General features: G+C 43.5%; 1 protein-coding gene and 1 long non-coding RNA gene across 13 annotated transcripts in view; one reads left to right on the plus strand and one right to left on the minus strand.

Moving 5' to 3' along the window:
- Positions 1 to 6,998: 6,998 nt before the first annotated feature.
- The window catches only part of GALNT15 (polypeptide N-acetylgalactosaminyltransferase 15), a 55,127-nt gene continuing 35,691 nt past the window's right edge, over positions 6,999 to 26,434 (minus strand). For 6 of the 11 annotated variants that reach the window (XM_074030965.1, XM_074030968.1, XM_005545702.4 and 3 more), the window contains 4 exons: positions 22,063 to 22,194; positions 21,564 to 21,668; positions 18,811 to 18,954; positions 11,868 to 14,247 (listed from right to left, as the gene is read on the minus strand). In XM_074030965.1, coding sequence (XP_073887066.1) covers positions 14,101 to 14,247; positions 18,811 to 18,954; positions 21,564 to 21,668; positions 22,063 to 22,194 — 528 coding nt within the window. In that variant the 3' untranslated portion in view covers positions 11,868 to 14,100. Of the gene's footprint in view, positions 9,827 to 11,867; positions 14,248 to 18,810; positions 18,955 to 21,563; positions 21,669 to 22,062; positions 22,195 to 26,434 lie in introns of those variants that run through there. The other 5 variants (XM_074030966.1, XM_015445038.3, XM_074030964.1 and 2 more) reach the window with 4 other exon arrangements.
- Positions 18,721 to 25,338, plus strand: LOC135969620 (uncharacterized). Of its 2 annotated transcripts, none has more exons than XR_010584922.2 (3): positions 18,721 to 19,018; positions 24,283 to 24,381; positions 25,097 to 25,338. It is a non-coding gene; the product is annotated as an uncharacterized lncRNA (long non-coding RNA). The 2 variants fall into 2 exon arrangements; XR_012430661.1 differs by having other exon boundaries at positions 18,721 to 18,951.

A 26,434-nucleotide genomic window follows, 5' to 3' on the forward strand; every position in this document is an offset into this window, starting at 1 on the left:
AATCCTAGCTACTTGGGAGGATAAGTTGGCAGAATCACTTGAACCCAGGAGGCAGAGGTTGCAGTAAGCCAAGATTGCACCTTTGCACTCCAGCCTGGGCAACAGAACGAGACTCCATCTCAAAAAGAAAAAAAAGAAAAAAAGTTGCTGTTTTAAGCCACTAAGTTTAGGGGTAGTTTGTTATGCAGCAAAAGATAACTGAAACAGTGTAGTGGGAGTCTGGAATTGTTACAGCCACATGCAGAGAGTCTAAAGCCATCCAAAAAGTGATCAGGACAAAGTCCTCTTAAATTTGACCTCAAGTAAGACCTCTGAAATGTCTAAATTTTAGCTCTGTAATTTTTTCTTTTCCACTTTAATTCTACTCGTTTCTAGGCACAAAAGAAAGATGTTGTGATCACTTTAGTTGAAGTTCAACAAGCATGTATTATGTGCCTATCAAGAGTCAGATACTATGCTAGGGACTCTGGGCAAACAGCTAAGCAAAATTTGTTTAAACTCTAGTGGAGGAAACATGTTTTTGATAATTTTAACGCAAAGTGATCCATGTTAAGACAGAGCTACATATGCAGTGCCCCAGAAGAGGGGTAATTAACTCACCCCGGGGGTTTGAGGAAGACCCTCCAGAGACATGATGCATAAACTGAGTCATGCATGATAGGTAAGAAGCTGTAAAAGGAGGGAAGGGCATTCTGTGCAAAGGGAACAGAGCATGGTTAGAGCAGAGACAAGCAAAAGGGTGTTGTATTGAGAACTACAGAAACTTTGGTGTTCAGAGATGGGGCAAATAGTGGCAGGTGAGTCCTGCCACCTGAGGCAGGGTCAGGGAGGAACTTGTAGTCAGGCTGTGCTGGGGAGGCGGGCCATTACTCTGAAGGTAATGGGGAGTCATAGAAGAGATTACGGAAGGAGAGTGCTTTAGGTTGATCACTCGGGCTCTAGTGTAGATCAAAGGTGCTTGAGTGTGTGAATCTGAGTTTCATGGGTAGAGTCAAGGCTGAAGAAACACTCGGAAATTACCGGAACATAGGTGGATTATTACTTCACAATACATATTTTAAGGATCACTACATGCTGGGCATATCCCCATGGCAATGTTTGAAAAAGATTGTTATTTACAAATATAGGTCTATTTTGTGTCCCACTTGGCAAATGCATCAAAAGGAGCACTCGATTGCCTTCCTGGAATTATTTTTGAAATATCTCTGCCTTCCCAGAAACCGGGGAGTACATATTCAACTCTATCTGAGTCTGTGCTGACGTAAAATTCAGTGAAGATGATATTTTGCAATTTTCTGATTCATGAGTGACTCATCAAGTCATCCAAGCCAGTGGTTCAGAAAACACTTGGGACAAGGCCCTAGAGGTGTGACCTTGGCAAATAATGGATATTTAATAAATATTAATTGTTTTTAAATCTGCAAAGTAATCCTAAGAAGTAGAATTCACTCTGGAAAGGGCATAATGATCTGGTTTGTTAATTGTGAACATATCATCCAGAAACTTAACTTTGTGCTTTGCAAACCACCTAAAGCACAGCCAGTGACATTTGTCACAGCACACAAAGGTTTTCGCTTTACCAACCCAGCCCTCGTATGTATCAGCCAGATGCTGTTACCTTTTGTGCTTTCTGAATGGACTAAGAAGGGGAGGATTAGAACCAAAGAGTTGGAGGATTTTGTCTTAAGCATCTGCCTTATGGTAAAGCCTTGAGAAAATCCAGAGGCCTCTTGACACTACCATGTAATGGCTTTTCCCATTAATGGGAAGCAGATGGGGTTAAAGGGTTGTCACTATTGTTTTAAGCAAGATTCTCACGCAACTTCCTATATCATATGTTTGCAACAAAGTAAGAAAATCATCATATATCCCATGGGAAGGCCACCCCCTTCACTTTTACACGCCATGCTTACTTGCCTTTTATGTTTCTTTTAGAAAGTAAGCAGAAGCTAAACTCTCAAGAGACAAGAATAAAGTGAAAGAGTTCTATTGGTTGTCACACTTGGGTCACAAATTTTCTTGGAAGCTGTGCAATAAAAGAGATCAGAACACCATCGCTTCCCAGAGTGTTTGACCAATTATGACAGCAGTGACTGGGTTCCAGATGGCAGGCACTTTCCTCATATCCCAAACTGAGTACACAGAGCTGGTTCTGGGGCATTGAAGGTTCCTACTTGGGCAGAGGGCAGGAGCTGAATGGATAATATCTGGGAATTGTGAGCACAGGATTTTATAGGCCTCTGTCTCAGTGTCCTGCAATTTTCATCCCATGACAATAAAAAACGAAGCCGAGCCCAATCTTGCCTGAGAGAGGAGGCATCTCAAAATTCAGGCACTGTCCCTGGCCGTCCATCCGCCAACCTCCCACTTCCTGGCTCGCAGAACCTTTGTGAGGTTCTGGGTGGCAATGTGCCCAGCCTTTGCTGAGGTACTTTCCTAGCCACTGTCCCTGCCACCCTTGCTGCTAGGACTCTAGCCAGCGACACAGATGGGGAGGTCTGCTGGGGGGCTTCTGGGCAAGATCTTTCTCAGTAAAGAGAAAGACGTTATTAACGAGGAGAACTTGTTTCTGCCGCCCTCTCCATCCTGTTTGGGATTCTGCAGCCAGGATGTAATGTTCGGTGTTGTGGTGACCATCTTGTGCCGATAAAGAGATAGAAACCAGGATCAAAAGCCAACAGGAATGGTGAGTGGAAGTTTAAAAAGAGCCTGGATCACAGATGTCTGTAAGCCATTATACCAGGCACAGAACCGCCCGTCCTCAACTAGGCATGAGAGATGACTGAAGTTCTTTATTTCTTAAGTCCCTGGGAGTTGGTTATTCTGCTGCTTGTACCTGAACTCATCCAAACCAATGAACCTAATTTTGGCAGGTCCTAAAACAACCTCACCCTTATTTTTACCCATTCCCATTTGGACAGTCACTGTTTTATTTTCTTTACTCACAAATACTGGGAGGCAATCATCTGTGGAAGTTAAATGTGAAGGCCTTGGAACCAAATGAACCTGGGTTTGTGATCTAGGTCCATCACTTGGAAAGTTGTAGAGCCTTAGGAAAATTACTCTGCTTGTGGAAATCTCACCCTTCAACTATAAAATGAGATAATATAAAATGGAGATAATAGTAGTACTTACATCATTGACCTATTGTGATTATAAGAAAAAATAATGTGGGTACAACAACTATTACAATGTTGTTAAAATATTAACAACAATATTAATATTAATGTTGTTAATATTGTAACAACATTGCAATAGTGATAGTACATAGTACTAACAATAGTAATGTTGTTATTACTATTACCATAGTAATAGTATGTGCTAGTAAGCTAGCTCAGCATTAGCACTTATGGTGTTGTTATTACTATGATTTCTGGCAGTGAATACATATGTTTGCTCACGGAGATGTTACTGTCTAATGATACCCACGTTTTTCTCTAGTTGATTTTTCTCCCAACTCTTGAAATGTCCTTTTTCTATATCCTAACTCCTGTTTTTTCTCCTCCATAGTGGAACCCATGAAGTCAAGCATCCAACTCCATGGTAACTGCTAAGAGGAAACTAAGGAAGGGTGGACCATGGCTCTTTGCTAAAAGAAGCCTATAACTTAGTCTGGAAGATAATTCTGCAGAACCGTGCTGAATAACAGTGTAGGGAAAAGAGCCATCTTAAAGCAACACATATCACGTGTCCATCTGGATCCCACCTGCAAGGCTAGTGTCATCTGGATAGAGAGATTAGGTGAGGAGGTGGCAGATAGGTAGGTGGAGGGTCCTGAATACCTGACAAGCTGGGCGGTGGGGGCATTGCCTAAACCAGTCTGTGAGGGGATATTGTAGCCAGGGGCATGGAGCGGGAACCTCAAGGAGACAGTGGTGGCTCCATCATCAGACAAACCAACCCACTACCTAGAGCCATGTGCCAGAGCCTCCCATGGAGAGTGGTCAAGGATATGCTCAAAGAGTTGACTGGAGATTCTCAAAGAGTTACATTCCTTTTCCTGTGACCCACATCAGGGAGTGATGGGGGAACAGGACTTTATCTCCAAGATAAAAGTCAATAGGCCTCAATTTTGGCTTCCAGCTGTGTACTCAGATCTGTACAGCTGCCTGTCCCTTGTGCATGGTGAAGGCTCACTAGATGATAATAGCTGGGGTCAGCAGCATGACCAGTAGAGCAACAGAATGCAAAGTAGACATAGGGCTGGAGAGCTTGGAACTGTCCATGAGTTTGAGGAAGGGGAGGTGCCTCAGGCCGTTTGTTTTATCTGGAACTAGCCTTGGATATGCCAATACTGACATGTGAAGGGGCATGATGAGCTGGACAGCCCCAAGCGTAGATCGTAACAGGCAGGAGGCACCCTGGGCTTGGCTGTTACACAGGTGTTATGAGCTTGTATTGGCTTCGGAGCACAAGGAGTGAGGTTTGTTGGCCTGGTATAGCCCTGGCCTCAAGGCTCGCTTTTGGAAGTCCCTTTCCTTGGTTTGACTTCTACCATTTGTGTTTTGAAGTCTGGCTAAATTGAATGCCAGAGATCAGAGTTCATATAACCAGAGGTTATTGCTTTTGGACAATCAGAGCTTGTGTCTGATTGTCCTTACATCCCAAACACAAGAGATTTGTGCGTCAGGGGGAGCGTGTGCTTTGCCCTTTGTGAATGTCTTCACCACGGTAAGATAAAAACTAGAGTGTTAAACTGTATCTCTTGGCCCAGTTTAATATCTTTGGCTTGGCTAAGATACTGAGAGTTACTCTGTGCTTCTGAGCAGCCCTCCCTTCCATGTTCGTATTCTTATTGCAGCCGTGGACTCAAGAAAGCTCGTTTGCTCAACTTCTGTTAACAGTGAAGGCCCCTGGAATCTTTATATCCCCCAAAGAAAGAAGACTGTGGGCTACAGTGTCAATGTTTTATTATTTTATTTTTAAAAATAATTTGCTTATTCCTACTTTTTTCTAAAAAGGACTGGAGTCTGCTTATAATGAGAACATATGCTATACACTGTTTCCCTCTTTTTTGTTATTTTTTGCTGTTCTGTTATTTATAATAGAGAAACACTTTTATATTTTTAAAGCTCATTCACTATTTCTTTGGTAATATTTCTCTGTTTACTTTTAAAGAATCTATAATTTATCTCCTACAGTTGAGTCAAATACTGTAGTCCAGGGGGTGGCAAACTATGGCTGTTGGCCAAATCTGGCCAACCATGTGTTTTTGTAAATAAAGTTTTATTAGAATACAGCCATGGTCATTTGTTGATCATTGTCCATGGCTCCTTTTGTACTACAATGGCAGAGTCAGGTAGTTAACAAAGTTAACAGAGTCTGCAAAGCCAAAAATATTTCCTATCTAGCCCTCTACAGAAAAAGTTTGCTAACCCCACTCTAGTTCATAGTCTAACATAATTTTGAAATATCCCGATTGGCACTCTTTGGTGGTATGTGGCAACAATCTATATTAATTCTTCTCCATACCACTGTTACTCTGGCCTTTGAGTTCTAATTCCAGTCCTCTCTTTTTTTTTTTTTTTTTTTTTTTGAGACAGAGTCTTGCTCTGTTTCCCAGGCTTGAGTGCAATGGTGCAATCTCAGCTCACTCCAACCTCCGCCTCCCGGATTCAAGTGATTCTCCTGCCTCAGCCTCCCGAGTAGATGGGATTACAGGCGCCCATCACCATGCCCAGCTAATTTTTGTATTTTTAGTAGAGACGGGGTTTCACCATTTTGGCCAGTCTGGTCTCGAACTCCTGACCTCAAGTGATCTGCCTGCCTCGGCCTCTCAAAGTGTTGGGATTACAGGCATGAGCCACCACACCTGACCTGAATGCCTAGTCTTACTGGTATCTATCCCACCCGGCAAGGCTGCTCTTTTCCTTGCTGTCCTTTCCAGGGAGTTCATCCCTGTTCCTTGATTTCCATCCCTAACATACTATGCAAGTCATTACGGAAGTCTTGGCTAAAAGTCTGGGGTGATGGAAATAAGGCAAATAACTTTATATTGAGGACTAGACACCTAATCCTAAAAGTCCTCTGGCAAGTCACTCCTGCCCTTATTAGAGATACCTTCTTGGTCATCTCACTCTTTATGTCTTTATCATATTGTTTGAACCCATCTCTTCCTCAATACTCATATCTGAGTCTCCCTCGCTTTATCATGGAGAGCAATCATGCACTTCACTCCTAACTTCTATGGTGTACTTCTATATCCTCTAACACTGGTATGTATCAGTTATAGGAAAATAACTGAAATATATGAGGTAGAACATTTTTTGTGAGGCTGGAGGAACCTTGCTTCGTCAGGCTTCGGGTTTCTTCAAGAAGCGGCATCAATTAGTAGAACACTCATGGCCTCTCTCCATTCCATATTCACTTTTCCCCAGGGAGGAAAGATGTCTAATGTTATAATAAGATTGGGATAAGGACCGGCCAGGAGCGGTGGCTCACTCCTGTAATCCCAGCACTTTGGGAGGCTGAGGCGGGCAGCTCATGAGGTCAGGAGATCGAGACCATCCTGGCTAACATGGTGAAACCCTGTCTCTACTAAAAATACAAAAAAAATCAGCCAGGCATGGTGGTGGACACCTGTAGTCCCAGCTACTTGAGAGGCTGAGCCAGGAGAATGGCGTGAACCCAGGAGGCGGAGCTTGCAAGCTTGCAGTGAGCTGAGATAGCACCAGTGCACTCCAGCCTGGGTGACAGAGAGAGGTTCTGTCTCAAAAAAAAAAAAAAAAAAAAAGATTGGGGATAAGGACCAAGTGTGTTTCCCCTCCCCCAGACTCTTTCACTTGGGCACAGCTGCCTAGAAGCCCACAATCTCGCCTTGCAGTTTATAGAATAAGTCCAACTCAGGGGAATGGGGTTATCTTGTGCATGCACTGAGACAACTGGTGAAACAGAGTAAACTGTGATAAGAAAGATAATTCTTACAGATGCAAGCTTTCAGTGGGACAAGTCATGTATGTTTGGGAGGGTTTCCCCATTAGCAGACATTGAGACAAGGATTTGTGTGCAAGTGGTTTACTTGGAAGATGAGCCCAGGAAACACTAGTAAGGAAGTGGAGAAGGGAATGTAGCCAGTTAAAGATGCATTATCAAGCCAGCTACCACTGTGGGTGACTAGAGCTTAAGCCCATGGTAAACTCTGGGAATGGTGTAGAATGTGCACCTCAGAGCTATCCTATGGGAGAGGTGCTGGAGCTGAGGTATTTATACACCAACTCCTGTCAGTCATAAATTGAGGACTGCTTTTGGGGAATGTGACTTCCAAGGCTTTTCTGGCCTTCCCCACATCATAAAGCAGTCTTCTTTGGCTTTGGGGAAAACAAAACAAAAAACAAACAAAAAAACCAGGTGAAGAAATACAGATAACTGACAGTTGGAACCTTTTTCTGAGAAAGCTGAAGCTGTAAGACCAGAGGGATGTGGGTGGGGCCAGAACACTCAATGTCACTACTATAGCCTCTGGTGTTGGAGGATAAATTTGGTATCTCTTTCTTAGTTATGCATTCTTTAACTTTACTGCAGGACTTAAGGATTAAGACAATCAAATCTTGGGCTTTGGCAGGATTTGTTTTCCAGTCACCTAATTTCACGTTTGGCTATTAGATGTGGCTATTTTCAGAGGCCACAAGTCCTGGCCCATCTCCAGGGAGTCCCCTATAGTTGCCTCTATGAAAATCCACTGTATAGGGTGATCTGCCTGCCAGAGCCCCAGCTGCCTCCTCAAGATGAGGGCCATATTCCCATCAGTATTAGCAGCACTCCCAGTATCCCTATTGTTCCAAATCCATATTAAATGGCATTTCTGTACCCCCGCACTATGGATTCCCTGAGGAGAAGAGCTGCCACTGAAAAGAGCTGAAAATCTGAGCTATTAATTTATTTGCTCAGTGTTCTAAAAATCCTTTGGAGAAACTGATGCTGTTCGCTCCATCAAGATTGGTCAGTTGAAACTGGTGGTGGAAGGGCATGGAGGCCCAGATAGAGGAAAAGTAAGAGTGAAATAAAAATTACCACAAGAACCTGGTGCTGGAAAAGCAGGTTTGCTCAAAGATGAGAAGTAGAGGGAAGTTGGGGCAAGATAAAGAAAGTGAGGAAGGGACAACATGCCCACAAATAGCAAGAACAACAAAAAAAGGTTAAAAAGCTTCCCTGGTCAAAAAAGCAGAACTAGTGGACAGAATGGGAAAGAGGAAGAATGCTGAGGGAAAAGAGGAAAATGAATTAACAATGGTTGTTATTACATTGAACAAGATACATTATCCTGGCTGGGCGTGGTGGCTCATGCCTGTAATCTACTTTGGGAGGCTGAGTGGGTGGATCACCTGAGGTCAGGAGTTCGAGACCAGACTGGCCAACATGGTGAAACCCCATCTCCACTAAAAACACAAAAATTAGCCAGGTGTGGTGATGCACGCCTGTGATCCCAGTTACTAGGGAGGCTGAGGCAGGAGAATCGCTTGAACCCGGGAGGCGGAGGTTGCAGTGAGTTGAGATAGTGCCACTGCACTCCAGCCTGGGTGACACAGCCAGACTCCGTATCAAAAACAAAACAAAACAAAACAAATAAAAGCATTATCCTGTAAAACATAGGATCAAATCATCCTACCATGTGGCTTCAAAAAGAGATCTGTTAGAAGCAAAGCACAGTCCAAGAACTCATCCAGTGAGGATTGTCTGAGCTCTAAGTAACAATTTAGAAAAACCCAGAAAACTACTGGAATTGTTGCTACTCAGACAGTGGTCTCTGGCCAGCAGCATCAGCATTACCTAGGAGCTTGCAGGAATGCAGAATCTCAGGCCCCACACAGACCTACCAAATCAGAATCTGCACTTTAACACAGTCCCTATGTGATTTGTGAGCACAGGAAAATTTGAGGAGCACTGAATTAAACAAAAACATTTCGGGTTGTCTGACACACTCCAGGGACAGGGATCTATCAAGGTCTGGGGAACAAAGTGGAGCCAGCGGATCAAATACTATCAAGGTGCTCTGTCCCACCCTTGCCTCTGCTCCTAATTAGAGACACCCCCACAGCTGTCTCTAATTCACTCTCTAGGCTGGATTTATCTGCTTCATAGGGCGATATACAAAAAACAAGCGTGCTGAGAGCTCAACATTCTCACATTACTTCTCTTTAAAAAAAAAAAAATTATCTATTTATTTATTTTGAGGCGAGGCTATGAGACTGGCTAATTTTTGTTCTGGTTTTGTTTTTTGTAAAGATGGGGTCTTACTATGTTGCTCAGCCTGACTTCAAACTCCTGGGCTCAAGTGATCCTCCTGTCTTGGCCTCCCAAAGTGCTGGGATTAAAGGCATGAGCCACCACGCTCAGCCTCACATTATCTCTTAAGTCACTGGTAGAGAGACTGATTTCTTAGTCTCAGTAATAAAATTACTGAGGAATGTGCTGATTGGCCCAACCTGAGTCAGATGTTCAGCTGGGAGGAGGGGCCATCTTATGGTGGGAACAAGGCAGCTCCCACTATAGCCATATGGTTTGGGGTGGAGAATTTTGGAGAGTTTTGGAGAATTTTGGATAATCTAATTAGGTGCTCGCCTTTCACCCCATCTGAACAGCTTCTGCATTGGTGCATCTGGGAAAGTTATGACTTTAAAGATAGCAGCTCAGGTTTTCCTGGATCTTATTTAAATAAGACATTAAACAATGCCACCCTTGACCTGTGCCTAGGGGAGAGTGATCAGCAGCGCCTTCTTGAGGATCTCTGAATGAAGCAAATGATGTCCTACCCTCTGGTCACACTTTGCTGAAAAGTTAAAGGCCTTTGATAAGCTTCAGCAGCCGCAGAGTTGGCCTTGTTCTCATCCTGAGAGAGAGGGAGAGAGGGAGGGACAGAGAAAGGAAGGATTGTATCATTTCAGCATTTGTCACAGGTACTGGAATGTCCATTGACTATGAGCTAGCTGAACAGTTTGGGAATTGTTAGGGAACTTTAATTTTCAAACATGAATCTGGTCTCTTTGGACTGAGCTTGTAAACTATCACCCCAGGGGTAAAGTCATCATGGTGATTCTGCTGATTCTTTTTTTAAGCCAAACCATCAGGCAAGCTGTTTCTGTGTGGTGGTAACTTAGTGTACTGGTATTATGTAGAGCCTTCAGTGATGAAAAAATATAAACATCCCATACCCGTGGAAAGAACTGCTACTCCAGCAAAGATCCTCATAATATTAAAACAATGCTTAGGACACACTGCCATATCCAAAGGGCACATTTCATATAAGAAGGAGTTGAAACTGGAAAGAAGATTTGAGATTGGAAGGACTATTATTATTATTATTATTTATTTTACTTTAAGTTCTGGAATACATGTGCAGAACGTGCAAGTTTGTTACATAGAAATACATGTGCCATGGTCATTTGCTGCACCTATCAACCGATCAACCTGTTATCTAGGTTTTAAGCCCCGCATGCATTAGGTATTTGTCCTAATGCTCCCCCTTCCCTTGCCCCCCACCCCTCGACAGCCCCCGGTGTGATGTTCCCCTCCCTATGTCCAAGTGTTCTCATTGTCCAATTCCCACTTATGAGTGAGAACATGTGATGTTTGATTTTCTGTTCCTGTGTTAGTTTGCTGAGAATGATGGTTTCCAGCTTCCTCCATGTCCCTGCAAAGACATGAACTCATTCTTTTTTATGGCTGCATAGTATTCCATGGTGTATATGTGCCACATTTGCTTTATCCAATGGAAGGACTATTAGTACAGGAATGGTAGAGGGGTCTAGAATCCTGGAAATAGCACCTCCTCGGTTATTGTGCTTGATATATCATTTGAAATATGCCCAAATCGAGGTATTTGAATAATTGGGGCAGGAGTTGTAGGTGCTTTGGGCTTTGCCCAAAAGTGATCACAGACAATTTGCACTTTTAAAAGAACTTCTAAAGAACAACATAAATAGTTTACATAATAAGTAGAGTTGTGCCCAGCAAGGCAGCCCGTACCAATGTTTTGCACAATGTTTGCACAACTCTACATATTATGTACACTATCCTTGTTGGGTTTTTTTTTAATGCTTTTTAAAAATGCAACTTGTTTGCATTTTGTTTGTCCAAATTTGGTGACTGGTCACAGATCACTTGGTGTCCAACTGGCTTTTTCATAGCCTTTCAGTAGAAAAATAGAAGCCCCTCACAATAAGCACGATAACCTGACCTCTAAAATGTCAAGTTCTGCTGCAGTGGTGCCATCATTATTGTCACTGAGGACTTTTCAATCACCACGTCTATGTTATTTGGAATTCTGACTTTTCCAGTGGGATCTATGGCATTGAGACCAAAGAGGAAACAGGTCAGGCCCCCTCCAGGGAGGATATCTGCTCTTACTGTTGTAATATAGCATAAAGAGTGTGGGACTCTAGACTGCTGGCTGGACACTTCTCTCTGTTCTCCTCAATGGGATAGTTAATAATGATGATGAACTTGGTGGGGGTGGTAACAAAATTCAATCTTGAAAAACAAACAACAAAATCCAATGACAAAATTCAGGTAGACAAGTGAAACCAATCTCTTGGGAATCAGATCTCTCCACTGACAAGTTTCTCTACTTTTAAATTGACCATTATGGATAAAATGAATGCTGAGTTCATAGAGAAGAAGAGAATTTGAACACTTGGTTACACTAAAGGAGAAGGTCCTTTTAGAACTAAAGGGAGGCATGTGTTTTATTTAAATTAAGGGTCTGTAAGTACCAGCCAGGGACTGAGTTGACAGCCACTTCTGTAATAAAGTAATAAATCATGGAGCTGGTTAAGGAAGCAAGAAACACCACATTCTTGCTTTGTTCAACCAATTAGGCAATAAGCCATCTGGGTCCTTTTGTTAATTACCACCAAATACAACTTACACAATTGAATTCAGCCTTTTATTTAATTATATTAATTTATCCCAGCAACTTCAAAGACCCACAATGCCAATAATAAAGTTCATTTAAAAAACAGAGGTCTTTAAAAAATTTTCTTCTTCAATCACTAATACCCTTTACACGGTTGCCATCTGAGAATTTTTAGCTCCGTCTCAGTCTCAGGATTTAGGGAAATTTGTTTTAAATATAGATGAGTCTGAAGCAAGAAGACAGTGGCTAAAGTCTCTTCTCTAGACGGGATAATGAATCTACCTAAATTGGTCCAACAGAACTGTTTATGATGATGAAATGTTCTATATCTGTGCTCATCAATACAGTAGACCCTAGCCACAGGTGGGTAGTGAGCATTTGAAATGTGGCCAGTCCAGTTGAGGAACTGAGTTTTAAATTTTCTTTGATTTTAATGGATTTACATTAAAATGGCCACATTTGGTTAGTGGCTACCATATTAGACAGCACAGGTCCAGAGTGTGCTCTGAGGAAGGAGAAATGCAGTGAATCCTTGACTAAGCAGGTAGACAATGAATACGTTATGATAGGTATTGTTTGGAAACACTGCTCTTCCCACCCAGTTCTTCTTATTTGAAGGATACTGTGTTCTGAGACAGCCCAAAGGAGATTAGCTACTTTAGGGGACTATTTCTAAGCTGACCATGTGGAAAGGTAGGTAACTCCATCTGGGAAAAAATGAATATGAATGGTGTTTATTAAATAGCAGAACCCATCCCATTCAGCAGCTCTTATGACAACTAGGTAAGCCAAGTCATAGCAAGGAAAGTCATTTAGCTCTTACTAGTCTCAGCTGAGCTCCAGATGAGCCATGTTCTTCCCATACTCATGGACATTCAACCTGTGGACACATTTGGGGGTTCCAGACAGTTATACAGGCTCAGAGATGGCCCTGTCAGCTCTCATGGACATTAACACCCAAATGTTACCTGTCATAAGAATTTTGGCTCAGGCTCTGGCATTTTCCTCCCAGGGAGGTTTGCTTTTTTAGAAAGGTTGCTGTTTCTGCTCCAGTCAGTGCAAACCCTGTAACAGGGCATCAGGAGAGTTTCTCTTTTTCTTTTTTGAGATGGAGTCTCACTCTGTCACCCAGGTTGGAGTGCAGTGGCACGATCTCAGCTCACTGCAACCTCTGCCTCCTGAGTTCAAGCGATTCTCCTGCCTCAGCCTCCCAAGTAGCTGGGATTACAGGCATGCACCACCATGCCCGGCTAATTTTTGTATTTTTAGTAAAGACAAGGTTTTGCCATGTTGACCAGGTTGGTCTCAAACCCCTGACATCAGGTGATCCGCCCACCTCGGCCTCCCAAAGTGCTGGGATTACAGGCATGTGCCACCGCGCCCGGCAGGAGAGTTTCTCAACTGTGAACACCTTTGTTAACGGGAATGCTCAAATTGTGCTGATACTTCCAACACCAACGACTAAAGAGAAATTGATTGCAAGGGAATCTGGTTATGGTTATGGTTAACCAAGTTAGAGAAGAGCTAGGGCAGGGGGAATAGAAGTAGATTCTCAGTAGGAAGGAAATTCTCCATAATGGGGGAAATTCTCATTAACATGAAAATGTCTTTTCCCAGGTCTCTTGATGCCTTTTAGCTGCCGGGTTGAGCTGGCGAATTGGGACAAAGTGCTCTCGCATCTTCTCTCCAATCCTAAACCTCCTCTCTGCAGCTTCCTTTCCTTCCTTTGAGATACGGCTCAACATATGAACACAACATTTGTGCTAATAAACCCAATTCAGAGTTTTTGGAATGTCAGGCCATTACATCTGCTTCACTCTTTAATTTCCATGGTTGGCCAAACAGACAGTCCAAGTTAAGGCCATTTGAAGACAAATAAATTGATCCATTGGATTTATGTATCCTGGAGGTGCTGCCAGATAATGTCCAGGCCAGAGAGAAAGCAACTGTTAAGTGCTCAGTGGAGAAAAACAAAGAATCTTCTGTACTATGTAATAATCATTTCCCAGTGATGAAGACAACAGTATAATGGATCAACTTTTTTTTTTTTAAAAAAAAAGCAGCCAGCAGACAATGAAATAAGGTGTGAAAAGGGGAAACTTCCTATATTCTTTCACAGAGCTTTTTTCTCTCCTAACACCAGGAGCACAAACACAAAAGGATCAGCTTCATGAAATATATAAGCTCTTTAAGTTCCCTTGGAGCTGAACTGTGATGGCCAAAATTCTCTTTTCCTCTGACACTGACATTCATCGTTCATCCACAGCATTGACCTGGTCAAATCGCCACTGCTGGCGGGCTTTTCCATCACACGGACGCAGGTACAAATCTTTATTGCTTTCTTGCACCACAGCTTCCATGCATTTCCCAGAAAGAATGTGGACAATCATCCCATTCTAAAAGGAGAAAAGAAAAAGGAAAAGAAAACCAGTCCCCCACAATCAGTCAGCAAAAGAGAATATTTTTAAGATTTGTGCTAATCATTAAGAGAATAACAGATGGTGAGAACTGGCCTGGAAAGGAATTGTGGTATTTTGATTAACATAAAATATAAATTAGGTAGCCCTAAAATTTGGATGTCACTCAAAACCTTAGGGGTAACTAATCCAATTATCTTTATTGTGGTTGTGTAATTGCATCATTTCTTAGAAAGTTCTGGTTAGTATAATTCCCAGAGCATGTTCAGTCTTTATGCTATATTTGTGACATTCGTTGTCATCACTGTAGTTGTAAATTTCTGCTTTCAAAACAATTTAATCCACTTTACCGTCTGTTAACCCTGCAGTTGGGCACTGTTGTTACCAGGCCGTAGTAGTAAGACCTCTTGGATATACCGAAGGCCTAAACCAGCCATGTTCAGAAGACCATGGCTATGCCCTGCTCAAAATCACCAGATTTAATATTGAATCCAACCTTCTCCTTTTCAAGAAAAAGTTAATTTCCTTATGAAAAGTTAAACAACCTTAACCAGTAATGCTGAAAATGCCTATTTATGTATTCATCCTTCATTTATTCATTTTTGAGATTCATACGGTTTGGTTCTGTGTCCCCACCCAAATCTCACGCTGAATCGTAATTCCCAGTGTTGGAAGAGGGGCCTGGTGGGAGATGATTGAATCACGGGGGCAGACTTCCCCCTTGCTGTTCTGTTGATAGAGTTCTCACACAATCTGGCTGTTTGGAAGTGTGTAGCACCTCCTCCTTCGCTCTCTCCCTCCCCTGCTCCGCCATGTGAGGACGGGGCTTCCTCTTCACCTTCTGCCATGACTGTAAGTTTCCTGAGGCCTCCTCAGCATGCTTCCTGTACAGCCTTTAGAACTGTGAGTCAATTAAGCCTCTTTTCTTCATAAATTACCCAGTCTCAGGTATGTCTTTATAGCAATGTGAGAACAGACTAGTATAGAGATCATAATACTACCCCTTTAAAGTACACAAGTTGGTGGGTTTTAGTATATTCACAAAGTTGTGCAACCTTCATTCCTATCTAATTCCAGAATATTTTCATCATTGTAAAAAGAAACCAACTACCCATCAGCAGTCACTCCCCACTCCTCCCTCCTCCCAGCAACTAATCATTAATCTACTTTCTATATTTATGGATTTTCCTATTCTGGACATTTCATATAAATGGTACTATATAAATGTGGCCTTTTGTAACTGGCTTCTTTCACTTTGTGTAATTCTGTTTTCCAAGATGGAGTCTCGCTCTGTTGCCCAGGCAGGAGTACAGAGGCTTGATCTCGTCTCATTGCAACCTCCATCTCCCAGGTTCAAGCGATTCTCCTCCCGCAGCCTCCCATTTAGCTGGGATTACAGGCACGTGCCATCACGTCTGATTAATTTTTTGTAGTTTTAGTAGAGATGGGTTTTCACCATATTGGCCAGGCTGGTCTCGAACTCCTGACCTCAAGTGATCTGCCTACCTTGGCCTCCCAAAGTGTTTGGCACTGTGTGTAATATTTTTAAGGTACATCCATGTTGTACCACAAAACTTTTTCTTTCTTTTTTTATTTTTATTTTATTTATTTATTTTGAGACAGAGTCTCTCTCTGTCACCCAGGCTAGAGTGCAGTGGCACGATCTTGGCTCACTGCAACCTCTGCCTCCTGGGTTCAAGTGATTCTCCGGCCTCATCCTCCCAAGTAGCTGGGACTACAGGTGCGCACCACCACACCTGGCTAGTTTTTGTATTTTTAGTACAAATGGGGTTTCACCGTATTGGCCAGGCTGGTCTCGAACTCCTGACCTTGTGATCCACCTGCCTCGGCCTCCCAAAGTGCTGGGATTACAGGCGTGAGCCATTGCACCTGGCCTCTTTTTTTAAAAAAATTGTGATAAAAACACATAGCAAAACTTTTACCATCTGAGGCATTTTTAACTGTAAAGTTTAGTAGTTGATGTAGTTTGGATGTTGGTCCCCACCTAACTCTCATGTTGAATTGTAATTCCCAGCGCTGGAGGTGGGGCTTGGTGGGAGATGTTTGGATCATGGGGACAGATCCCTCATGGCTTGGTGTTGTCTTCATGATAGTCAGTTCTTGAGGATCTGGTCATTTAAAAGTGTGTGGCACCCCCTCCTCCACTCTCTTTCTCTTGTTCCTGCTTTCACCATGTGATATGCCTGCTCCCACTTCATCTACTCTCTTTTACTCAGAGAGTAAAAGCTCTCTGAGGCCTCCCCAGAAGCAGATGCCACTATGCTTCCTATACAGCCTGCAGAACCATGAGCCAATTAAATCTCTTTTCTTATAAATTACCCAGTCTCTAGTATTTCTTTATAGCAATGCAAGAATGGCCTGATAGGCCTGGTGCAGTGGCTCACACTTGTAATCCCAGCACTCTGGGAGGCCGAGGTGGGCAGATCACCCGATGTCGGGAGTTCGAGACCAGCCTGGCCAACATGGTGAAACCCTGTCTCTACTAAAAATACAAAATTAGCTGGGTGTAGTGGCAGGCACCTCTAATTGCAGCTACTCGGGAGGGTAAGGCAGGAGAATCGCTTGAACCTGGGAGGCGGAGGTTGCAGTGAGCCGAGATCCTGCCATTGCACTCTAGCCTGGGCAACAAGAGCGAAACTCCATCTTAAAAAGAAAAAAAAGAATGGCCTAATACAGTAGTGTTAAATATATTCACATTGTTGTGAAACAGATATCCAGAACTTTTTCATCTTGTAAAACTGGAACTCTATAACCATTAATAAACAAAATTCCCTTTTTCTCCTCCTCTACCTGCCCCTGGTAACCACTATTTTACTTTCTGTTTCTATTAATTTGACTACTTTAGATATCTTACATAAATGGAATCGTAGTTTTTGTTCTTTTGTGATGGGTTTATTTCACCAGCATAATGTCCTCAAGATATGCCCATGTTGTAGCAGGTGATGGGATTTTCTTCCTTTTTAAGGCTGAATAATATGTGTATGCCACATTTTGTTATCTCTTCATCTATGATGGACACCTGGGTTGCTTTCACTTCTTGGCTATTGTAAGCAGTGCCAGCATGAATAGTACCTCATTCCTTTTGCTGGCTGAATGATAATGACTTTTAAAAGTATTATTTATTAATGTCTGAAATATGCTGGGTGTATCTTACTCCCTAATCTTTTACTTGTTATTTTTAAATGCTGTTTCTAAAGTGTATCTTATTCATAGGACTTGCTTAGAAAAATCCTTTATGATCATTTAGAAAGGACCTTAACTTGCCTTATAAAACTTCTTTGAGGCCAGGCACAGTGGCTCACACCTGTAATCCCAGCACTTTGTGAGGCCGAGGTGGGCGGATCACCTGAGGTCAGGAGTTCGAGACCAACCTGGACAACATGGCAAAACCCTGTCTCTACTAAAAATATAAAAAGTAGCCAGGCGCAGTGGCTCACACCTGCAATCCTAGCTATTCAGGAGGCTGAGGCACAAGAATTGCTTGAACCTGGGAGGCAGAGGCTGCAGTGAGCCAGGATCACACCACTGCACTCCAGCCTGGGTAACAGAGTGAGACTCTGTCTCAAAAAAAAAAAAAAAAAAAAAAAGACTTTGAGTATGTATGGGCCCATTGAGTCCTGCCTTCAGTTGGTCACCAAAGCCCCAACTGCTTTGTTCTCAAGTGCTTCTTGTGAATTTAGCTTAAGTTTTCTATCATACGATTTTCTTCTTTCACAGCCTGCTTTAAGAGTACCAATGCACAGGATTCTGCTTAGTCATTTTATCCTTTTTATTCCCCAGCAGAAGTTGAAGAAAATAAATTTTTAAAAGATGTGTATTTATTTGTTTGTATGTTAATACCCCAACTCATTTCAGGAAGAATTGGAAGTGGAGAAAAAGCTGTGTATGGACACAGTGTTGATATTGTCATCTTCCGATCCCGATTCTGTATATGGGACCTGCCCACTCTCCCTAAGTACTGACATTCCTCCTATTTCCTCCCTAACTTCTGGAAAGGATCTATAGTTTCTTTCCCCCAGGATAATAGGGGTCAAAATTTTATGAAAATGATGAAATACTTACAGTGGAATTTGCATTAAAAGGAAGAAAGTGGTATCTATATATCTATATATTTACATCTACATCTATATCTAAAGTTTCTTAGTGGTGGAGGGACTTTGAATTGCTCCTAAAACCACACCACCAAGGTGGCTGAACGCTCCTTGTAACATGCCTCACCATCCTACTTGTGAACTGAGCCAATACACTTCAAAAAGAGGCGGATCCCTCTCTCTGCAATGACTAGCATCAGAGCTACACAGAGACCTGGCAAATCATTACACATGAAGATGCCAGTGGCCCAACTTTGCTGCTGGGTTGCCTTTTCCTCCCGCTGAGGCCTCACTGCCCAGCCACTAAGTTCAAAAGCAGAGGCAAAGGTCCATAATACCTGACCTCTTGGAACAGCCCAGGATGCAGTGCCAACCAGCAGTTCCTTCTGACCAGCAGCACTACCAGGCTCTTTCTGAACAGATCACTCACCTCCTGGAAGTCCCAGCGCTGCTGGTGGATGGCCAGGCCTTCCTCTGTGCAGTTCTGAAGAATCACCTGCTCCTGCCTGACAGCGAAGCACAGGTGCTGTGGCCTGCCAAAGTGAATCTCCTTCCTGCTGGTGTGCTGCAGGTACTGTGACAGAAGCAATGGTTGTTAGCGCAACTAGAAAGAGATCCTCTCCAAAGCTGTAGAGGAGGTAAGAAGAACCCACTATACAGCTGAGGTCTAGGGGCAATCTTCAGATTCTATTGGGGTCAGCAAGATCACATCTCATGGTCAAGTCCAAAAACATGCTGCTAGACTAGTCGTAGCCTCTGAAGTCCCCATATTCCAGCTGCTCTCACATTCATATTTACACATTCTGGCATGTTTCTCTGTTACTTTATTTACTGTATCATAGGTGAGGCCATAAAAAGTGCTGTGTGTTTGGTTAGTATACTGTTGAAAGCACAGATGAGGAACCTCTCTGAAGCCCAGGTTGATGTCTTTCTGGAGAGCCCTGACCTGCTCCTGAAACTAATTTTCCTGCAGTTTGTTGTATCTGCTGGCTCTCACTCATGGTTATTGTCTCCTCCAGTGTTTTGTAGTATTGGATTGTGTACAACTTTGAGAGGGGCTTTAACTGTGAGGATCCTGTGAACATTAATTGGAAGGCACGTCCTGGAAAGACTATTTTGTGTTCGTTTCTGTCAGATGCAGCCTGAACTTATTTTTACATTAATTTTATGGCTTACAGACAGGATCAGCTTCACGGGCATGTGACCTGTGCAGTCACATGGGGCCTCATGCTTAGATGGGTTTAATACTCTTGGTTTAATAAATTTGATTTAATGCTCTGCTGTCACTGTCTTAAAATTCTTAATAATTGTCAAATTAAAGACTACATTGTCATCTTGCACTGGGCCCTGCAATTAGATAGTTTATCCTGCTTGATGATTCCCAAACTACACAATTAGTACACATGTGAACCTAAGCCCATATTAGATGCAAGCTTGTGGTTAAAAATTCTCAGGGGAGAGTAATTTGTTTCCTACTCAAAGCCCCTGTAGGGGCAAGCTTCTTGCCATTTTCCTGTGGCAGGGGGTGGATATTTCTAGTCAAACTTTTCAAGGACAGGTTACCCTTTGAAGGTTAAAGCTGGCTTGCTATGGGAGTTTCATTTCTGACTTCTCAACTCTCATGGGCTAAGGCGGGCTCTCATCACTTTTCCCTTGCATGGAGCCAACAGCTGTAGATTCCTGAGGCTGGCAGTAACCATCCCCTCACACTTGGTAGGGCAGCTTCGCCCATGTCCAATTCCTCTACTTTCAGTTGCCTCTTGTTTTTTGACGCCTAGAGGTTTCCCTTTCTTTCTTGCAAACTCATTTATTCATGAAAAAGGGTGTTTCATATTTTTTTATCCAGCATATCTTATCTAGGTGTTTATAGGGAAGGGCTTTCATCTTATATAGTTTACAATATTGCAGGATCCTAAAGTCCTTACTATTTAAAAAAAAAAAAAAAAAGAAGAACGAGAAAGCTAATATTCCTTTTGCATGAAGGAGGCTGTATCATTCTTTTGTTTCTTTATTTTTTTTTAATTCTTCTTTTTCAAACCCAAAATAATCTCTGTAGAGGCTGCATTATTCTTAATTGCAGGTGAGGAAACCAAGATTTAAAGAAGCCTGCCAGGATCACACAGCTAGAAAATGAGGGAGCTCAGATTCAAACCAAGCCATGCCTGACTGCAAAGCTAGAACAAATTTCACCCTACCATGTGGCTTCCTCACTCAGCACTTGATGTTTATGTCTGTATCCCTTGTGCCAGGTGTGAATGCCTATATGTCCTAGGAGACTGGCAAAGGGCAGAGCCAAAGGAGGCCGGATGGATCCTGAGCATCTCCCTCCCACATGTTCCATAGGCCCACAGCCTGCCCCCAGGAACCCGGGGCCTACACTGCCAAGCCCAGCCTCAGCCAGCCTTCCGTGCAGGGCTGGACCACAGACCCTCAGAGAGATGCTGTCTTTTGCCCCCAGGATCTTTGATTCTCATCCAGTGAATATCTCCAGGAAATTATACTTTGATGTTCATTTTTATTAGGGGCCTTTGGGATGTGATAACTTAAAAGTCCCTATCACAGCCTGAAAAGAGAGAGACTTGGGGACAAACTAGGCTTTCTAGGTTGTCATCCAGTTGTGAAAAGAAGTGGACCTACCAGCCCACAGCTAGCGTCGGTGGAGGATTTCTACCACTTTGGGCAGTTACTCCATGATGAAAATTTTGAAGAGAAGTATTACTCCTAAGATATAAGGAGACCTTCCTAATGACCAAATGGTGCTGGAGACTGGAATGACCCTGTTGCCTCTGGATCCTTATCTTGATACGATTACCTTCTTCAGTCCTCGGACAATTGAACCCTGCCTGAACCTTGAAGGCTTCTGAGTTTGCAATCCCTGGGCTAGTGACCCTAAGCCTCAGTTTTCTCATCTGTCAAATGAAAAGTTTGGCCAAACAGCCTCTCCATTTCCATTTAACTAAGATGCTTTTATTTTCTGACAATGGCCTATGTCTGTGCTTACAGATGGAGGTGAGGTGAGGAGAGCTGTGATGGGTCATTATAGTGAGGGACCATGGCAGTCCAGGGACATGGGACCACAGAAAGAAGACATCTCAAAGGAAAGTAGGGGGCATCCCAGAAAAATGTCACCCACTTTCAAGTCTTCTTGGGCTATGATTCATCCTGAGAAGTCTGACTACTCACCTGTTGCTGCCGGCTGTCACTGCAAGGAGCCAACACCATGGGACAGTCCAGGACGTTCCCTTCTGCTTGGCAGTCTGCACAGAGCCCAAGTCCAGTGTTGTGGAGCTGAAAGTGGACACGTGGGATTCACTCCACACAGGAGTGAATTCCAAATTCCACCCTCGGTCAGGCACCCTCAGTCAGGCAGCATTCCTTTGCTGTATTCTCTGGAGTGTATACAGCCCAAGGTACATTGTTCAGGCCACAACAATGGGTGTGGTCAAGCTGAAGCCACTGACCCGAAGGGACAGGCCTCTTGAAGGAGGTGCTTTGGGGTGGGTAATGGAGCAAAACCCAGCCACCTTCTTCAGACTGGCATGGAGGCACAGGATGGACCCAAGGCCTCTGAGGCCCTGCTAAACTGTGAATGGTTGACCAGGGACATGGAACAGCTGAACATCTAGTTGTTGTCTTGGGAAGCTTCCCTCTCCCTCCCCATCTTCCCTGGGTCACGCCTTGCCTTTCCAGAGAACCTGGGCCTGGGTTCAGATGGGTACAGCTCAGGGTAGACATTAGCCAGAAACCAGTGGAATGTCCGACAACTCAGTCTCCTTTGCAGCTGCAAGCGTTCCATACAGTCTGGCTTCTCAGCCTGGGGAGGAGAAAGACACAAGCAGGATGATGAAAGCTTGTCTTGCCCAGAATTCACATGGTTGGGGATGGAGTGGCTGGGAAGAAGCTGAAGGATCAGGACAGAAGGAAGGGGCCAAGACCACAGTTCTCCAGGGCTGCAGTGGGGAGGGTCATGTGTTGGGAGAAGAAGGTCTGGAAGGGACAGAATAGCACAGATCTTCCCTACAGAGAGCTGTGGAACCAGCAAGACTGTAAGTGATATCAGCCCCTTCCCACACTCCCTCAAAATCTCCAGTCTATAAAGACTATGATAAGCCAGGAGTGGTGGCTCACTCCTCCAGCATTTTGGGAGGCAGAGGCTGGTGGATCACTGGAGGTCAGGAGTTCAAGACCAGCCTGGCCAACATGGTGAAACCCTATCTCTACTAAAAATAAAAAAAAAATTAGCCAGGTGTGGTGGCACATGCCTGTAATCCTAGCTACTCGGGAGGCTAAGACAGGAGAAATCACTTGAATCCAGGAGGCAGAGGCTACAGTGAGCCAAGATTGTGCCACTGCACTCCAGTCTGGGCAACAGAGCAAGACTCCTCAAAAAAAAAAAAAAAAAAAAAAAAAAGAGAGAGAGAGAGAGACTATGATATCTGTGCTTTAATGATTTTTCTGCAGAAATTGGCAAAATTGGGGACTTTGCACCTAGGTTGGTGTAAGGAGAAACCACAATGGGCCTCTTGGAGTCAGGAACTGACCCATAGGCAACTGAGATGAAGTTAGCTGGGAAATCATGGGCTAGGGGTTGGGGCAAGGCAAGTGTATCTTTCTTCACCTCTGGGTACCATTAATGAATCACTCCGTTGGGCTACACTATCCCCTCTGTTTGAGATTCTCCTTTATGATACAATTGTCCTAGGATGGAGATCAAGGCAAATCCTTAACACTAGTACAAATTAATGTTTTTGGCTATATTAATGATACCAAGAACTGTACCCAAAAGTTTCGTACCAAATCATGGATACTTTTAGAGAAGAGAGAGGTGACAAGGATGGGTTGGAATGACCACAGACAAAAAAAGAGAGAACCCTTTCTTGGCATGGGGAGAGGAAGCAAGCTGGCCATGTCAGAGTTCCCATTTGATGGCCTCTAATCTGACAGTAAGACACGGTCAACCAGGCTGTGTGAAGTGCGCTTGTTTGGTTTTGTTTTCTCTCTCTTTTAGACGTCAGCTGGGAATGTGGTAAGTCTGCTGTACTGAAATTCTCTCTAGACACTTCTCAAAGTGTGATTCCCTGAGCATCTGCCTGGGGAATGCCCATGGAGCTTGTTAAAAATGTAGATTCCTGGGCCCTGCCCCAGAGACGATACAGTTGTTTGGGGTGGAGGCCCTGGAATCTGCATTTTAACCATTTCTCCTGGTGAGTCTTTTTCACACAAAGTTTGAGAAAAACTTCTCTAAGTCAGGAATTTCTTGTTTACTCGGTGTATTTACCCACCATGAAACCAAGGGGATCCATTACTTTTTCCTCTCAGTGAATTAGCATAAGTTTCTTGATGGCTTCTTGGCATTCTTTGTGTTTATTTGAAACCTCCCTACATCTTTCCCAGAGTTGGACTTTGCTACCAAAACAGAAACATTTCTTCATGTGAGTTCTATCACCTTTACTTTTCTTGATAAAGACATAAACTGATAAATCTACCCAATCTTTGACCTTGAATGAGGGGCAGGCTGACAACGAACTTTCCCTTCTGTAGATTATGTCTAACAGAAGAGAAAACGAGGAAATGTCCACGCCCCGAGCTGCAAACGTCTGGCCTTGTCTTTCGGGTGCCCAGGATTTCTGTATCTCAAAATCCTTGTGGGGATTTTGGGGTAGATGGAGAAATAGAAATCTTTAGGGCAAAATTAACTTTTGGTTATTTAAATTTAAAGTAAATGCATGCTATCAAATACCTTCAGGGAGGCAGGAATGTCACTGAAACTTTGAAATCAAAGTAAGTGATAGGACATTTCCAAAGCATGAATTCATGGAAATGTTCAAAAGAGAGAGAAATAAAAGGAGCCCTCTGCTAAAGGTCTTCTCACTGACCAGTAAGGATGCCATTCTCCTTGCAGAAGTCATCAAATGAACAAAATGGACATCTGTGATTCAGAGAATGGACACCCAAATGGATATAAGAAGAAAAAGGTACCTCACCTGTAGACTTGATGAAAGTAAGCCTAGCATTTATTCTCCAAAGCACTCTTTCACATTTCATTTGATAGTATACTCACAACAGTTAGTGAGTTCTTACAGGTTAAATGACTTTCCCAGGGTCAATAGCTTCTAACAGGTCAGAGTGGTATATCAGGTAGCTAGTCAGACATAAGCAGGGCAGGGGAGGATTGTCCCCAAGCCCCCAACCTCCAGGGATGTCAGGCCGACACCAGGTGTTGGTCAGGCAGCTGTTAACTGTCTTTCTAAACCAATAATTAGTTGCAGCTGGCCCCAGAGAACGGCAGTCTCTCCACAGAGAAACCTGAACTTGGTGATCAGCTTCCCGATACGATCTCAGGAGTTGGGCAAGTGGGCTCAAGCTTGTGCACTAAGAGGTAAAATGGTGGCGTTTTACTGGTATATGACCTTCCTCTGGGAATGTGCAAGTGGTAACGCCCCAAAGGCGCATGCGAACAATTTCAGTAAACGCACTGCACATGCTCCCCTCCCAAGTGCTAACAGGCCACTGCACATGTGGACAGCCCTCCAGGGGAAGAATCAGGGAAGAAGGGACACAAGCCCCCAGAAGCATGCCAGTGTATAAGACCCCAAGTCAAAGATCAAACCGCACACTTGATCTATGAAGTCGCCCACTTGGCCCTGTTCCAAATGTACTTTACTTCCTTTCGTTCCTGCCCTAAACTTTTCCTTTTTTTTTCTTTCCCGAGACAGGGTCTTGCTCTGGCTCCCAGGCTAAAGTGCAATGGGGCGATATCAGCTCACTGCAAACTCCACCTCCCTAGCTCAAGCCATCCTTCCACCTCAGCCTCCCGAGTAGCTGGTACTACAGGTGCACACCACCACGCCCAGCTAATTTTTGTAGTTTTTTGTAGACACAAGGTTTCACTATGTTGCCCAGGCTGATCTTGAACTCCTGGTAAACTTTTTAATAAACTTTCACTCCTGCTTTAAAACTTGCTTTGGTCTCTCATTCTGCCTTACGCCCCTCGGTTGAATTCTTTCTTCTGAGAAGGCAAGAATTGAGGTTGCTGCAGACCCATATAGATTCACCACTGATAACAAGAGCCAAAGGTTGATCTCAGGTTTATAAATCTTTTTGCCATCCATCCATTCCACCAATAAATGTTTATGGAGCACCTACTATGTGCATGGAATTTAACTAGGCATTGGAGATTTCAAGGTCAGCAGAATACTCTTCCTGCCCTTTTTGAGCTTGTAAGTTTGTGGAACATTTGTTGAGCCCCTTTCTCCTCCTCCTCCTCCTCCTCCTCTTCCTTCCTTCCTTCTTTCCTTCCTTTCTTTCTCTCTCTCTCTCTCTCTCTCTCTCTCTCTTTCTTTCTTTCTTCTTTCTTCTTCTTTCAGAGTCTCGCTCTGTCGCCAGGCTGGAGTGCAGTTGTGTGATCTCAGCTTACTACAACCTCCGCCTTCTGGGTTCAAGCAATTCTCCTGCCTCAGTCTCCTGAGTACCTGGGACTATAGGCACGTGCCATCATGCCCAACTAATTTTTGTATTTTTAGAGAGATGCGGTTTCACCATGGTGGTCTCGATCTCTTGACTTCATGATCTGCCCGCCTTGACCTCCCAAAGTGCTGGGATTACAGGAATGAGCCACTGCACCCAGCCGAGCATCTTCTATATACCAAATACATCCCTGCCTTCCCCCAAATTCAGACAGAACTAGAGGATAGCTTCTTTATGGACCTCCAACTATTTCTGGAAAAGTATGGTGTCTACATTTGAGGATTACTGTTTCGATGTTAGAGAGCTAAGAGACAAAAAATACTAAAAGGTTGGACTAGTTCTAGTTCTACTTCTGGTTCTCTCCCTACTTTTATTTAACAACTCACCGTCTCATAGGGCCTCGATTTTCTATTTTATAGAATGAAGGACTTGGGTGAATACAAACAAGTAATCCTGCAATCACCATCTGTACAAGCAAACTGGATTTTCCCAAAAGCAGACCAGTCATGCTCTAAAAAGTCATGTCAGTCCCCAATTTCTGTAATTGTCTAGAACAAAGTATATATTCATAGGTACTTCTAATTGCA

Source organism: Macaca fascicularis, chromosome 2 (assembly GCF_037993035.2).
Source record: "Macaca fascicularis isolate 582-1 chromosome 2, T2T-MFA8v1.1".
Classification (NCBI taxonomy): domain Eukaryota; kingdom Metazoa; phylum Chordata; class Mammalia; order Primates; family Cercopithecidae; genus Macaca; species Macaca fascicularis.